The sequence below is a fragment of the Enhydra lutris genome, unplaced genomic scaffold, assembly GCF_002288905.1.
Source record: "Enhydra lutris kenyoni isolate GAN:26980312 unplaced genomic scaffold, ASM228890v2 scaffoldscaffold54, whole genome shotgun sequence".
NCBI classification, from domain to species: Eukaryota; Metazoa; Chordata; class Mammalia; order Carnivora; family Mustelidae; genus Enhydra; species Enhydra lutris.
This window is the reverse complement of record NW_019154138.1, coordinates 8,016,582-8,033,337: the sequence shown is the minus strand read 5'-3', so window position 1 is coordinate 8,033,337 and position 16,756 is coordinate 8,016,582. Positions and strand designations below refer to the sequence as shown.

The window sequence follows — 16,756 nt, the reverse complement described above, 5'->3', positions numbered from 1 at the left end:
GAGTCCCCCGCTTATACCCAGGACAAGGTAGAGTGATACTGACCAGAATTACCCAGGAGGCTTCCTTTATCCAGAAAATATTGCCCGCCCCCCGCCAACTTTAAAAGGCATTCTAGGTGATAGGGTTAGTAAGATAGTCTGAAAGTCTGAAAAAGTTCTATAAGTGATTCTGATGTACCCCCTGAAGTGAAAAGCCCTGCCTAAATAAACTTTGGACAAGATTAAGATGATAATCGCTTTTAAAAAATAAATAAATAAACCTACCATATTATTGAGTAGAATTGAGCTTTGATATTTTGTTTTTAAGATAATAAATAAATTCAGGGGTAGAGAATTACTTTTTATGACATAAAGTAAAAATTGTTTCGAAGAGTTTGGAAGGTAAGAAAGAATGATATATTTAATCCCATGGAGTTTCTCACAGGAAAGAGGACTTTTTAATACTCACTCATTTGTTCTGTTTCTATTATCCTGAAGACACCCAGCACGGGTGTCCCCAGACGCTGCCATCTGTGGGTCCAAATGATTTACACATACGCAGTAAGTAAACTCGCAATATATCTAAACGGACATTTCCTGTGTTTTTACCTGTGGCCACTGCCCTCCTGATGTTGCTCGCCTTACTATTTCATTTATTGTGTTTTTTCGAGAGTCTGGATCCACCCGGGACACCAGCACTGGCTGCAGAGCTCGTAACAGTCCTTTAAGACAAACAAAAGGTCAGAGCCAAGTCTTTTTTTTTTTTTTTTTTTTTTTTTTTTTTGGCTAAAGCTACCATAGCAATGATACTGGATAAATCATAAAACAATTTTCATGTAAAGTTAAAATATAGCAAATCAAAGAGAACTTTAAAAAAATCTGCTTTAATTCACAGCTTATGAGAAGGGTTTTTTTTTGTTTTGTTTTGTTTTGTTTTTATACGTACAGGATTTCATTGATATAACAGAAGTTAGCAGCAAGAATACGAAAGGAAACAAATGCAGTTTTCTCCCTGAAGGTCTTCTTCCTCAACTGACAATCAACCTTTGGAATATATACTACAAGATTATCTTGTTTTATTTTAGGAATAGCCTGACAACTGATTTTGTGAATTCAGAGTACACATGGATAGGGAGCAATTATTAATTTTATTCACATTTTCAGCACGCCAGTCTTCTAAGTGGGGAGCTTTCTCATACATGCATAATAAACCTCAGTTTACTGAAAATCTTTTTTTTTAACGTGTTTATTTATTTATTTATTTGACACAGAGAGAGAGAGAGACAGTGAGAGAGGGGACACAAGCCGGGGGAGTGGGAGAGAGAGAAGTAGGCTTCCCACTGAGCAGGGCATCCAATGCGGGGCTCGATTCCAGGACCCAGGACCCCAGGATCACAACATGAGCTGAAGGCAGATGCTTAAAGACTGAGCCACTCAAGTGCCCCAATTTATTGAAAATCTACTGTTAAATAGTTTTTCATGAAAATGCCATATTATACAAAGCAAGTTGGTTACACTGGAAAAAAAAAAAAGAGACAGAGAGAGGGGGGCGGAGAGAAGAGAGAGAAAGAGTGTGCATGTGTGTTTTTCTTAGCTGAGTGACAAAGTAGCAGGAACTATGCTATTTCTCCAGAGTGCCAAGGTAACATCAGGCAAATTCCACACCCACTCTCTCACCACTGGATGCTTGCAATAACCTTGGGACGACTGGGAGCGGTTGCTTAGAGACCTGCACCCTAGGGAGGGACCAAAGCATCTGGTGGGATACACATCTCACTGACTTCATTATTTTTTATGGCAGGAGGCACTTATCGTTCCACATCATAATTTTCAAAGAGTTTCACGTTGGTCCCTCATGGAGACTCTGGGGCAATAATAAGAAAACAGAGTTAAGAGGAAAAAGACTTCATGTGTCTATCAGCCTAATACCCCAAAGAGAAATTCGTGAAATAGCAAGTAACCAGTGTTTTCACAAATTCTTCAGTTACATTCTCTCTCTCGAAAAATCAAGCATGTTTGGGACTTGAAAGCTGGTCTTTCTAGCTAGATATACAAACACTAAGCAGTGATAGTACGGTGACAAAAATAAGAATTTGAAAGAATTCTAAGGGTACAGACAGGGAGGTCTCTAACCTTGACCATAAATTCCTTCCTTCCATATAGTTCCTCACTAGAAGTAAGGAATAGTTTTGAAGTATTTCATTATCTGAGAGTTTTTAAAAAGCCCACTGATAAATGATAGTTTGGCTTTTTTTTTTTTTTAAGGCAAACCATGAGCATGAAAATATCTATGTTGTCTTACAAGTACTTACTGCCAATCAGAGGAACCTGTGCATTCTCGTTTCGAGAGACCATTGAGGGCAACCCGGCTACGACACAAGCGATCCCATCAAAGAATGTGGAATGGGGGGCAGCGACAAAAATTGGGGCCTCCGTGGGTCTCGCCACCTTTCCCTTCACAGTAACTATGAACCCCATTGAAAAGAACATGGCATGACCCAGAATCTTCAAAACTGGTTGACTGATTTTCCTTTGGAAAGAAATACAAAAAAAAAAAAAAAAAGAAAAGAAAAAAAGAAAGAAAGAAAGGAAGAAAAGAAAAGACACAATTAGTCTTGCTAATCTCAGCTAACAGCAGGGCTTTGCTCTAAAACACAACACAAAAACCCAAACGTGTCAGAATACTTCATTTTAAAATATGAGCTAAGAATAGCTCGCAGTTATATGAAACATTCTTTCCGCCAGGCACTATTCGAAGGACTTTAGATTTCTTTAATCCTCAGCCCAATTTTATGAAATGGGTATTATTTATTAGCACCCTTATTTTGCAGCTGGGAAACTGAGGCAGAGAGAAGCGAAATTTCCCAAGGATGTATGGCTAATAAGTGACTCCACTGACAACACACATCCCCCACTGAGAAACCCACGTGAGTACAGTCCTTCAGAGCAGACACCTTGGGAACGTACATTTGGGTAATAAAGATGCTACTATCTCCCCCAAAGACTTTTGGAACTCTCATGCTGAATCTGTCCTCGGAGTAATTTTTTTTTTTTTAAAAGCCTTATTAACTAGACCATTATAATTCTTAGACATCATCAAATATTTTAAAAGGTAAATTCGCCATCTCAATTCCTTGGAACATAGATGCACTTAATTTCAGATATCGAACTGCTTCCTTTTTAAAAAGAATTTCTGTCTTTAGAAAATAATTCATCGAACTTGCCCAGGTGACCTGCGCTGGACACAGGAGACAAATAAGACCCAGTCTCGGTCCTTGAGAAGCTCAACTGAGCAGGGAGACAAAAACCCACTTCTAGAAATGCAAACACAGAATAGGCATCTGAGGTTGTGAATAAGCATACAGCTTTTCATGGAAAGCAAATCGTGTGTATTTCCCACAAGACATCTAATGGGAGCCTTAAAAAATAGGCTTCCTGTCTACCTCTCAACAGTCTTGCCAAATGCAGTGAGGGGCTAGGAAGGTCACTGAGGAAGTTTCTCCATAAGGAGAAAGTAAGACACAGAGAACCAAAGCACTTTTCCAGAGGGCATGGGGAAATGACTGTCTCTCTCCTTCTCGGTCTTTCCAGTTCAGATGTCCATTTACCTAAGAATAAAAAGCTCGCCCCATTAACCGAATCTCCACACCTCCTAGTTTTGATTTACAGCGATGTAAATTCTGACAATTGCATTTTAAAATATCCCATGTTCAAAGCTGTTGGACACTTCCATTCAAATGATTTCAAAAAGGCTAAAAGTTGGGTGCTGCATAATTAACGTCAATGTTACCCGTTTGAGGATAAGTAGAGATACTTGCTTAATTGGCAAAAATAGAACTTTCTGCCCCCCCTAACATTTATTAAATCTGTTTTCTGGATTCTTGGACTATTCCCTCCGTCATTATAGGGCTCCATAAGCCATCAATGATAGAAACCAAAGGGGTAATTGAGAGGGATGAGCACATCATGGAAAAAACAAAAAAACAAAAAACAAAACCCAAAAAACGAACCTCTCATAAAGTAATTTTTAGTGACATACAACCTTGAGCTCTAAAACAAAGCAGTGAAATTTGCAAGGATTGAGGTGGTATTAGTTCTCTGGGGACACTGCCAGCCTTGGATTCACTTCTGCTTCAAACCAGCCTTGGGCTGAATGTTGACATTTACTAGAACATGAACTGGATGGTGAATTGCATATTTTTAAAAGTTTCTAGAACAGTGGTTTTCAAAAATTTTTGGAGGACATTCTCCTTTGAGATTTGGATGGAAGGAATGGACCCTGCGTGCAAAGAAAAAAATGTGCACAATTTTAGAAAGTTCGACCGTGCCCTAAAACTCAGCGATGGCTTCCCATTCCAAGGAAATGCACATTTTAAAAGGCTTCACTCTCAGGATAAACCTAAGGCAACAAGTTGACTCTGCCCCAGGGGAGTGAACTTTGACCAGTAACTTTGTTAATTTGTGATAAGTCTATTCTCTAACACCCTCCTAATGAGATAATGCTGGAGAAGCAGTTCCATTCTGCTTCTACGCTGATGTTTTAAAAAGCTAGGCTCTACTGATTAAGAATTAAACTGTAATAATAATCACTGAAGTATTCAATACACTGTAACTGACCTGCCTAATTATGCCACTGCAGAAAATACGTAGTTACTATGGAGGGACAAAAGCAAATGTCAAGACTGAGGGAGAGCAGAAAAAGGTACTTTTCAGCTGTAGTAGTTTCAGGCCTACTACCTGGGTCTTCCAGAACAAGGGATCTATCGCTTTTCGGCAATAACTCAGAAAACAATATTTTAATAGTAGGAAATTAGAGCTTCATCAGATTATCCAGAGGTGCTCCGGAAGCAATTTCTCCAAACGATGAATTAATAACCGTTTCATCTGAGAAATGGGAAATAAATGGTGACTACTGTGTTGGCATCAGTAGCTAAAGCTATCGATCGATGACTGAACTATGGTAAACTCTTCTTTATTTGATTTACCTAACATTTAGACATTATTCTTTCTTACCTCCTCCAACCAGTTATTGGATGGGTCAGCTTTTCAGGACAGCATGCAGTTGAAATGGTGGCAAATGGCCAGGCGAGTAATACAATTAATGCGACCAACAAGGCACGGATTGGAAGCAGGATAATTCCAAGAAAGAAAATCTGAAAGCACAAAGTTAAAAAAAAAAAAAGTAGATGAAGGGACAGTATTTTAATGTTCTGGCTATCAACCAGAAACGCAGAAGAGCAAAGTTTTGTGTCATTCATGTGTTCATTGAAGGATGAATTGAATATTACCCCGCACCAGACATGAATCTCAGCTCAAAGAAAAATAATGTACATATTATATCCTGCTGTACACCACCTACAATATAGCAAAAGCAACAGTGAAGAAAACCAGGTACTATAAGAACACCTGATCTGTTTATTAAGGAAAGTGACTAGAGGATGTTGGGGAAACGCTGTATCTCACTACGCAGTCAGGGAAAGCTTCCTGGAGGAGTTGACGGCTGAATGGTCTTTAAAGACAAGCAGAAGCTAGCAAGGTAAGAGGGGAAATTGGTTTTTGAGAGCTATCAATAGAAGGAAGAGTGTTAATGAAGGTATTAGAGTGTGAACGAGTAAGTGCAGTATTTTATAGACCTGCCAGTCCTTTATAACTAACAACAATAAGAAGATGGAGAAGGAAAAAATAAAATAAAAAACAAGTAAGAATAAGAATGAAAATTAGTAAAAATGGCCAATAATACATGAATGCTTATTATATAGTGGGTGGAAGAAGCACTTGGCATATAGGGACCCATTTGATTCCTATAACCTTAGGCTGTTTTACATATGGGAAAAGAATGGCACAGAGGAACTTAGGTGACACTGCTTAAGATCATACTTACTAAGAAGCAACACCAGGGTTTGAACCCAGCTTGGTTACAAAGCCTTTGCTCTTAATCCTATACCATATTGACTTTTTTTTTCTAAAAGATTTAAAAAATTTATTTGTCAGAGAGAGGGAGAGAGAGAGAGCACACACAAGCAGGGGGAGCAGCAGAGGCAGAAGGAAAAGCAGGCTCCCTGCTGAGCAAGGGCCCAATGCGGGACTCAATCCCCGGACCCTGGGATCATGACCTGAGCCAAAGACAGATGCTTAATTGACTGAGCCACCCAGGCGTCCCACCATATTGACTTTTTTCATGCATGCTAAATCATCTTTCTATTAGCCAACCACACTATTCAAACAGCGCTGTCCTTCTGCTTTTCCTGGCCCTTAATGTGAATCTGGGCATCATCAGATAATTTATGAACACCAAAATGATCCTACTTTTCTGTCAGATGATTTAACATCTAATTTGATCTCTGTCAAATTATGTGTGTGCATGTGTGCGTGTTTGAAGTCAAAATTACATACAAGGAAATGCACAGCTCTTCAGTAGATAGCTTAGTGAGTTTTGATAAATGTGTACTCTAGTACCTACCACCACCGCAATCAAGACACAGACGATGTCTGCCCTCCAGTCATCTTGGGCTTCTTCCTACCCTCTTAAGTAACCGATGTGAGATTTCTATCACCAGAGATTAGTTTTGTCTGTTCTTGAACATCATACAAATGAATCATACATTATCCATTTGTCTGTTCTTGAACATCATACAAATGAATCATACATTATCCATTCTTACGTGTCTAAGCTTCTCTCGCTTAACATAATGTTTCTGCAATTCAACTATGTGATTTTATAAATGAATAATTCATTATTTTTGATTGCAGAATTTTTGATTGTGTATGGGACAATTTATTTAGTCTTCTGTTGATCAATCTTTGGCTTATTTCCAGTCGTGGGCTCTTATGACTGAAGCCCCTATGAACATTCTTGTACAAACCTTTTCGCGGATATGTGTTTTCCTTTCTCATCCTGGGAGGGGAATTGCTGGGTTACAGACAGTTCAACTTGATAAGAAACTGCCAAAGTGCTCTCCACAGTGGTTGTAATAGTTCCAAGTGTTACTGGCAACATATGAGAATTTTGGTCGGTTGCCAACATTTGGTCTTAGTATTCTTTTTTAAAAAATCAACTTTATCAAGGCACAATTTATCTCAAATTAAAATGCATCTACTCTAAGCGTGCAGATTATGAGGGGTTTTTTTTTAAAGATTTTATTTATTTATTTATTTGACACAGAGAAAGAGAGATCACAAGTAGGCAGAGAAGCAGGCAGAGGAGGAAGCAGGCTCCCCGCTGAGCAGAGAACCCGATGCGATGCGGGGCTCAATCCCAGGACCCTAGGATCATGACCTGCGCCGAAGGCAGAGGCTTAACCCAGTGAGCCACCCAGGCGCCCCGCCTTTTCATTTTCTTAATGGTATCTTTTGATGAGAAGAATTTTAATTCTGATGTAGACTAATTTATCAATTTTAATTTTCTGTGTCATTTCTAAGAAATCTTTACTTACCTCCAGGTCATGATGATATTTTATATTCTCTTCTTCTAGAAGCTGTATGGTGTTAGCTTTTTTCAGTCTATGATCCATGTTAAATTACTTTCTGTGTGTGGTATGCGCTAGGGATCGAGATTAGTTTTCATCCATAGCCTCTATCTGGTTGTCCCAACACCATTTGTTGAAAAGACTTGATACTCGATAACGAATTTTCTTGACAACTTTATCAAAAATCAATCAAACACATATGTGTGGGCTCTCCATTATGTTTCGTTGCTTGGTTCATCTACTCTTCTGTCTATACCCCATTCTCTCAACTCTGCCGTTTTTTGTTGTTTTTTTTTTAAATAAGTCTTGAAATCAGGTACTGTGTTCTGCAGCGTTTTCTTCTTCAAACTTTTTTGGGGCTACTCTAGTTCCTTTGCATTTTCACATATATTTCAGAATTAATTTGTCAGTTTCTACCCAAACAAAAAAGTCTATTGGGATTTTTGTTAGGGTTTCAGTGAACCTATAGGTCAATTTGGGAGGAATTATCACCATGATAATATTGACTCTTCCAATTTACAAACATAACACATCTCTCCAGTTATATAAAGTTTCATTAATTCCTCACAACAGTGTTTTGTTGTTTTCAATGGTTTTGGTTAAATATATTCCCAGTTGTTTAATGTTATTTTATTGCTATTATAAACAAGATAATTTAATTTTACATGGCAATTGTTTGCTACTAGTATATAGACATGTAACTGATTTTAAGTTTTAATCTTATGTCCTACAACCTAGCCAAGTTCAGTCACTACTTCTAGCTGTTAGCCACTTTGTAGGTTCTTTAGAATGTTCTACATATACAAACATGATATCTGTGAAATAAATATAATTTTTCCTTTCTTTTTGTATTTTTAATTTTTTAAAATTTTATTTTAAATTCTAGTTAGGGGAACATTACAGTGTCCTCCTAGTTTCAGATGTGCAATACAGTGATTCAACAATTCCATACATTACCCAGTGCTCATCAGGAAGAGTGCCTTCCTTACTCCCCATCACCTATCTTACCAATCCCCCCATCCACTTCCCCTTTGGTAACAACTATCAGTTTGTTCTCTATGGTTCTGAGTCTGTTTCTCAGTTTGTCTCTCTCTTTTCCCCTTTGCTTATTTTGTTATTTGTCTGTTTCTTAAATTCCACATATGAGAGAAATCATAAGGTATTTGATTTTCTCTGACTGAGAAAATTCACTTTCTTTTCTCATCTCTCCATCTTGTAATTCTTCTCTTATTTCATTGCACTGGCTAGGACCCCCAGTTTAATGTTGAACAGAAGTGTAACCCTTTCTTATATTTTTTCAGATGCTGTTATCAAGGTAATGCTAGCCACATATTTTTTACACACTGTCTTCATTTTCATTCATCTCAAAGTATTTACAAATATTTCTTATGATTTCTTCTTTAAATCACTGATTATTTAGCAGTAATTTAATTTCCAATTATTTGTGAATTTCCTAAATTTCTTTTTTTTTTTTAAAGATTTTATTTATTTATTTGATAGAGATCACAGGTAGGCAGAGAGGCAGGCAGAGAGAGAGGAGGAAGCAGGCCCCCTGCCAAGCAGAGAGCCCCATGTGGGGCCTGATCCCAGGACCCCGGGCTCATGACCTGAGCCGAAGGCAGAGGCTTTAACCCACTGAGCCACCCAGGTGTCCCAATTTCTTATTTTTTCCTAATTGCAATCCATTGTGGTTGGATGACATATATTATATTATTGTAATCCTCCTACATTTATTGAAACCTGTTTTATAGCCTACTATAATTGTCTTAGAGAATATTCCTTGGGCACTTGAGAAAATGTGTTTTCTGCTATTGCTGGATGGGCTGCTCTCTTTATATATTTCTTAGTTGAGTGTTGTTCAAGACTTTTTCTTGTTTATATTTTGTTTCATTGTTCTACCACTACTCACAGTGGGGAACTGAAGTCTCTAACTACTATTGTTGAATTGTGTATTTTCTGCTTCAATTTATTTTGCTTTGTGTATTTGGTGCTCTGTTGTTAGGTGCATATATGGTTCTAATTGTTTTCTTGATGATGTAACCCTTTTATCATTGTAACGTGTCTTCCTTTATCTCTAGTAACAATGTCTGTCTTAAGGTCTTTTTTATTTAATATTAATATGGCCCCTCCAGTTCTCTCTTGGTTATTGTTTGCATGGTGTATCTTTTCTATTCTTTTACTTTCAACCTATTTGGGTCTTTGAATCTGAAGTGTGTCTTTTTATATAGTATAGAGTTGGATTGTATATTTTTATCAATTCTTCCATCTCTCACTTCCATTTATATTTAATGTAATTACTGGTAAGATTTACATCTGCTCTTTTGCTACTTGCTTTCTACATATCTATGTCTTTTTCATTTCTCTATTTCTCCATTATTACCTTCTTTTATGTTAAGTAATATTTTCTAGTGTACTATCTTAATTCCCTTGTCACTTCTTTTAAAATTAATTTTCTTAGTGGTTGCCCTAAGTGTTCCCAACTTCATTTACAGTAACCTAGCTTGGATTAATACCAACTTAATTATAATAGGATATAAAAATTGTGCTCTAATAGCTCAACTCTATTTCCTCCTTCCTCCTGTTTGCTAATTTTGTCATATAAATTACATCTTATACATTGTATATCTATCAACACAGATTTCTAAACATTGCTTTGTGTAATTGTCTTTTTAAAAAAGATTTATTTATTTTAGAGAGAGAGCATATGTGTGCACATGAGTCAGGGGAGGGGCAGAGGGAGAGGAGAGAAGCAGATTCCCCACTGAGTGTGGAGCCTAATACAGAACTTGATCCCAGAATCCTGAGATCATGGCCTGAGCTGAAATCAAGAGTTGGATCCTTAACTGACTGAGCCACCTAGGTGCCCCTATGTAGTTGTCCTTTAAATCATGGAAGACAGGGGTGCCTGAGTGGTTCAGTGGGTTAAAGCCTCTGCCTTCAGCTTGGGTCATGATCCCAGGGTCCTGGGATCAAGCCCCGCATTGGGCTCTCTGCTCAGCGGGGAGCCTGCTTCCCCCTCTCTCTCTGCCTACTTGTGATCTCTGTCTGTCAAATAAATAAATTAATTAGTTTTTAAAAAGATCACAAAGAAGACAAAAGATTTACAAATAAAAATTATATTTATGGTGTCTTTTATATTTATACATGTAGTTATCTTTACCAGTATTTTAATTTCTTCATGTGGACTGGAGTTACTCTCTAGTGTCATTTCAACCAAAGGTCTCCCTGCAGTATCTCTTTCAGAGCGTGTGTACCAGTGACAAATTCTGTTTTTGTTAATTTCTCCTCTATTTTTGAAAGATAGTTTTTCTGACTATATAAATCCTGGTTGACAATATTCTACTTTCAGCACTTTGAGTATATCATCCTATTGCCTTCTAGCCTCCATGGTTCCTGATGAACAATCAGACATCACTCTTATTCAGGATCTCTTTCTGTATGATGAATTACTTCTCTCTTTCTGCTTTCAAGAGTCTCTTTCTTTCTTTGCCTTTTAACAGTTTGATTATGATATGTATAGATACGGATATCTTTGAGTTTATTATACTTAGAAGTCATTGAACTTTTTGAATGTGTTACTATTTTTCACTAAATTTGGCAAGTTTTCAGCCATTTTTTCTTCAAAAATTCTTTGCCTCCTTCTGTGGCTCCCATTCTGCTTATGTTGATACACTTGATAATACCTTACAGGTCTCTGAGGTTCTGTTCACTTTTCTTCAATTTTTTTTCTTTCTGTTCCTCAGATCAATTAATTTCAATTGAACTATCTTTAAATTTGCTGATTCTTCTGTTTGCTCAAGTCTGCTGTTGAGTCCCTCTAGTGAATTTTTCATTTCAGTTATTGTACTTCTTTTCGGTTCTTTTTAAAATAATTTAAATAATTTCTATCTCTACTGACCATCTCTATTTGGTGATTCACTGTCTCATATTTTGCTTTGGTTCTTTTCACATTTTTTTTCTTTTAGTTATTTGAACATATTTAAAATATCTGACTTAAAGTTTTTGGATAGTAGGTCCAACATCTGGGATCCCTTGGAGATAGTTTTTACTGACTGCTATTATGGGGCATACTTTATTGTTTGTTGCATATTTTGCAATTTTTTTGTTGAAAACCAAACATTTTAAATAATGTAACAACTCTGAAAATCAGATTCTCTTCCGTCACCAAGGTGCATTGTTATTGCTATCTGTTGTTATTTGCTTCTTCAGTAACTGTTATGATGTATTTCTATAAAGGATGTATTCTTTGCCATGTATCCTGTGTGGCTACTGAAGTCTCTGACCAATTAGTTTGGGAGTCAGCTAATATTAGATAAAATTTCCTTCAGTGCCTGGAATCAGTAAGTTCCTCAATGTTTGTGAAGAATCTCTGTGCACATGTTGGAACACACCTTCAACACACAGCCAAGTGGAAGTCCACAGCTCTGCCTTAGCTTTTACCTCCTCTTTCTACAAAGCTTGATGGTTAGCTAGAGATGAGAGCTTAGGATAGTCTCCGTTGTTGTTGTTGTTGTTGTTGTTGTTGTTGTTGTTGTTGTTGTTTTCACGTGCATAGCCCTGGGAATACACACAGACCTATACAGGTAGATACCCTTCTAGATTCCCATGAATATGTCAAACCCGTATGGGCATCTCATTCCCTTGCTTAGCCCTGGGAATACACACAGACCTATACAGGTAGATACCCTTCTAGATTCCCATGAATATGTCAAACCCGTATGGGCATCTCATTCCCTTGCTTCTTCTTGCAAGCTGTTTGGTTAAGCCTATTGTTTGCTCCAATCATTAGTCACTGCCTCGGGTAGCTGTCATGTTAAGCAATTGCCTCTGATTGTTTTGGCAAACACCCCCAGAGAAAAGACTGCAGCGGGTGACCTCCAAGGCAGGTCAAATAAGCCTTGCAAATAGCCTTGCACATGACCTAGAAATAATCTTTACTGCAAGAAAGGACCATAGCATAGATCCTGAAGATAGGGTTAGAATTCACATAAGCTAACTCACATTCAAAATGTGAATGAACACCTTAATTAAGTTGTCAAATATTGGGCTAATTTTTTTGTGTGCCATTTCCAGATCTGCAGCGAATAATAGTATTTAACAGTAAATAAACCAACTTTGATTAACTCTTTGACAAAATAAGAGGATTCCCCATCATATTCCCGTTTGGTAATGCATCATCTTTGGAGGGAGGCCTTGTTTCAACACTCTATTAATGTAATCTTCTTCTCTGGATTTTCTTCATAGGCAGAGTTCTTGTTTCTCTTGTCCACTGCTATATCTCCAGAAATTAGCATTATGCCTGGTACACAATGATATTTAACAAATACTTTTGGTATGATAAATGACCCACGATTACTACGAAACACTTATTTCAATTCCATATTCTATTGAGGAAATGAAAGCGAGGCCACTTGTTTCCATGCCACTAAGCAGCAGGACCTTAAATTGTAAAAAAGAGAAGGGGAAGGGCAAAGCTAAGTCCTACAATGAGATACAAAAGTGACAACAGCCCTTAAGCAAGATATTGATCATTATTCAAGATTAAATTTAGTCTGAATTGATCATAGTAAGTCATACTTAAGTGAAAGCATATCGATCTTTTAAACTTGATAATACAGACAATACTGTTTTTCAATCATGTCTGGTTAAATCTTCCTTTTGCCTAGACTGTTCAAGCCATTGTTGTAGCCATCTCTGGTCTACATTTTTAATTAAAAACAAAACAACACAAAACAAAAAAACCTAGACCTATTCAATTCCATTTAATACAAATTGTAAATTTTAAATACAGTATTAAGATTTGTAGGCAACATAGTATAGCATAACTATCAATATTAAAATCACCAAACAGTCCAGATTCTTTCACACATTTTCTCACTTAATTTTAACCCTTCTTTGGTGTAAGACTATTTCAATTTAATAAATAAGAAAAGTGAAGTTCAAAGAAGTTAAGTGACTTGGCCAAAGTCATATAACGAACTGATAAATGGCACAGCCTGAGCAGGTTTCCTGACTTAACTAGTGATCTTTCCATTATACTACAGCTCTCGTACAGCTATGCCAAAGTGCTCTCCGAATAGTAACAGGCCATGCTATTAAAAAAAAAAAAGAAAAGAAAAGAAAAATAAAAGAAAACCAACACCAACAATTAGTCTCTTTATAAATATACCACTTTGGTCCTCTCTCCAAAATATGAAGCCAAATAGACATATTTACATTTAAGAATGACTACTTTGACCAAATCAGACTAAAATTAATCTTGAGTGATAGTCCATGTATTTAGAAATGTTTCAGAAGTTTTAAGATACAAAGGGGGGCATCTGCCCATTTAAAGACATGAAGATTAAATTTTTAAACATTTAGTTTCTTTACAAAGAGGTATTACTACATTATCTTCCTCTTCCTCTCTCACACCCTTCTGCAACAGACACCCATTTACCATTACTCTTACCCACTGCGGGGGACAAGTCTCAGTGCATATAAGTAGGTTATGCAAAAATAACACGATTTCCAATCTGAAGTAAAGAAATACGTGAGATGGACAGGAAAACATCAAAACCTCTTCTTTCATGCAGAGCACACAGGACAAACGTAGCTTGCACACTCTATCTTGTTCTTTGATCGCTAACTGCACTAAAGAGGAAGTCCACAGACCGAATTGTAACTGCTAATGGTAAAAGAGCGTTTTACAAGAAAAAGGAAAGAAAAGGAAACTTCCTTTTTGTATTCAGCAATTTTTAACAGTGGAAGAAAGTTTGCAGAAGTGTTGAATCTAGACGCGTTTGAGTGAAGACTGATTCAGGACCGAATCAGTGCGAAGACTTCTGAACACCTTAAGTTGACCCACATTATCCCTTTTCCTAGACTCTGATTTCCTATCCTTGCTGCTCCTTCTCAGCTAGATCATCCCAGCCTTACTTGTTCTAATTCCAGACCTGGGTTCTCTGCCTTCTCCTTCACTCTTCACCTCCTAGACTGACTCCACTCCTTCCCTAAGGTAGAAGAAAAAAAAAAGAAAAAAGAAAGAAAGAAAATACTTTCCCAAGCCCACTCTCCTGTAGATTGCCCAGCCCTCCACTCTAACAAACTCAAGTTGAAGCTCTTGTCACAGACTGATCTCCCTTCTTGGCATGGAATGTCTCCTCTGCCACTGGCTCAGCTTTCTCCTGTTTAGGACCTGCCTCTCAGACCCGCATGTTCTTTGCATTTTCTCCTCTCACACACCCTCGGACCATCCTCCAAGTGCCCTCAATTCTCATACGCACATCTCTGCCCCTTCCAGACTTAGGGTCTCTTCAAAAGCCTTCACCTTGCAGATCCACATCTCTTTATTCCGCAGGGCCTTTGCTTCTCAGACTTGCGCCCCCCACCCCTGATACCTCCCCACCATATCCACACTCCCCTCAGACAACAGCTCCCCGCCGATCCAGGCCCCTCCCTCGGATCTGCCTCCTCTCTCAGACCCACATCCTTCACCTCTCTCACCTGGCTCCGCCTCCCCTCTCAGATCCGCACCCCTCCCCTGGATCTGCCTCCTCTTTCAGACCCACATCCCTCTCCAGATCTGCCTCCTCTTTCGGTCCCACATCTCTCACCTGCGTCTGCCTCCACCGTCAGACCCACACCCCTCCTTTGGCCCACGCTCTCACCTGGAGACACCTCGCGGCTCCCATCCGCGTCTGCTGCACGAAAGGGTTGGGCACAGGCGGCGGGAAGAAGGACGCCTGGCGGGGCACCATAGGCGGCCGCAGCCCGGCTTTCCCCATGCCCGCGCCCGGCACGGTGGCTGCCACCGCCGCTGCCTCCGCACACTGGCTCATGGCCCAGCCGGGCCGTCGGACCGGACCCAGCGACGGATGCGAAACACGGGAGTAAGCGCCCCGGGAGACCCAGGGGAAGCTTCTCCGGAGTCCCAGCCCGCGGCGCTACTGCGGGCGCTCCGCGCAAGCGCGAGTCAACTAGACACAGTCCGGTCTCGCCCCACCCTTCTGACTCCGTATGCTCCGGCCCTGGCTCCACCCTCTGAGCGCTAGCCACACCCCTTAAGGTATGGGCTCTTCCTCTTTGGTCATATAGCTCCGCCCCCTGGAGGTGACTTTCTCCCTCAGAGCAGGGCACCCCCAATGACAGTTTAGGCAGAGTTCTCTGCTTGAGGGTCATGCCCACCTGGAGTACCAATCTCTTTTCCGGGCTCTGTGGCTGACCTTGGCTAAACCGATGTCTCCATGAGCCTCAGTTGGCCCCTTCTGTAAAATGGGGATATACGGAACTCAGATTTACAGTTGAAAGAGCCTTGACAACGGAGAGATTGGTACTTGGGGTGGAATCTTCCCCTCAAAACATGGACTGACCCTGGGAGATGGCTGTCCAAAGAAAAACTGAGCTTTCCCAATGCTGTTACTAGAAAAAGGCAGAAACAACTATTGCCTTCCACATTTGATGAGGAACCCGGCCCTGAAAAGGGAAATGATTTGGGCTGTGACCCCATTTCACCCTGAGGAAGTTCAGGGGCCTATCTGGACATAGATGGATGGGGGGGGGGCGCTGGGTAAGATAAGCCCGAGGTCAGCAGGTCAAGCCCTGAGTGCTGAGAAGCAGAGGCTGAAGATGGGGAATGATTTACAGTTACGGGTCAACTGCTCACATCAGGCTGGAGGGCATGGTGAGAATCTGAATCTGGGCCCTGGCTCAGCGATGCTTCATACTCAGCTACTGCAGAATCTCAAAATCTTCCAACCCCACCAGAGAAATGTGTGGCTTGCAGCTCCTTGATTAACCTCTCCGAGCCTGTACTCTCATCAAAGCATGGGGAAAGATTAATGTCTACGCCACAGGGTTGCAGAAACAATTTTTTAATTGTTAATAATAGTGTATTAATAGATTAATAATAGCGTATTACAGTCACAATATAAGCCTTGGGAGTCTTCAAGTAGGGGCTGGCAGTCCCATGTGGCTCTTTAGCCAGAAACTTGCACCGAAGACTATTTCTTTTCTTTTCTTTTCTTTTCTTTTCTTTTTTTTTAAGATTTTATTTATTTATTTGTCAGAGAGAGAGAGTGAGAGTGAGCACAGGCAGACAGAGTGGTAGAGGGAAAAGCAGGATCCCTGCGGAGCAAGGAGCCCGACGCGGGACTCGATCCCAGGACACTGGGATCACGACCTGAGCTGAAGGCAGCCGCTTAACCAACTGAGCCACCCAGGCATCCCCGAAGATTATTTCTTTAGGACCCTCAATGACCTGAGCCATGAGGCAAGCCACAGGGAGGAGAAAAGACAACTCTCGGCCCACTAAGTTCACCCGCAGAGAGTCG

The 16,756-nt window shown here is 39.6% G+C and overlaps 1 protein-coding gene across 1 annotated transcript in view; it reads right to left on the bottom strand.

Moving 5' to 3' along the window:
• LOC111157357 (lysophosphatidylcholine acyltransferase 2) overlaps positions 1–15,272 on the bottom strand; it is a 79,555-nt gene extending 64,283 nt beyond the window's left edge. Inside the window, exons 1-4 of the mRNA XM_022518700.1 lie at positions 15,095–15,272; positions 4,993–5,132; positions 2,292–2,509; positions 589–701 (exon numbers count right to left, since the gene is read on the bottom strand). Coding sequence (XP_022374408.1) covers positions 589–701; positions 2,292–2,509; positions 4,993–5,132; positions 15,095–15,265 — 642 coding nt within the window. The 5' untranslated portion in view covers positions 15,266–15,272. The remainder of the gene's footprint in view (positions 1–588; positions 702–2,291; positions 2,510–4,992; positions 5,133–15,094) is intronic.
• Between the last annotated feature and the right edge of the window lie 1,484 nt (positions 15,273–16,756).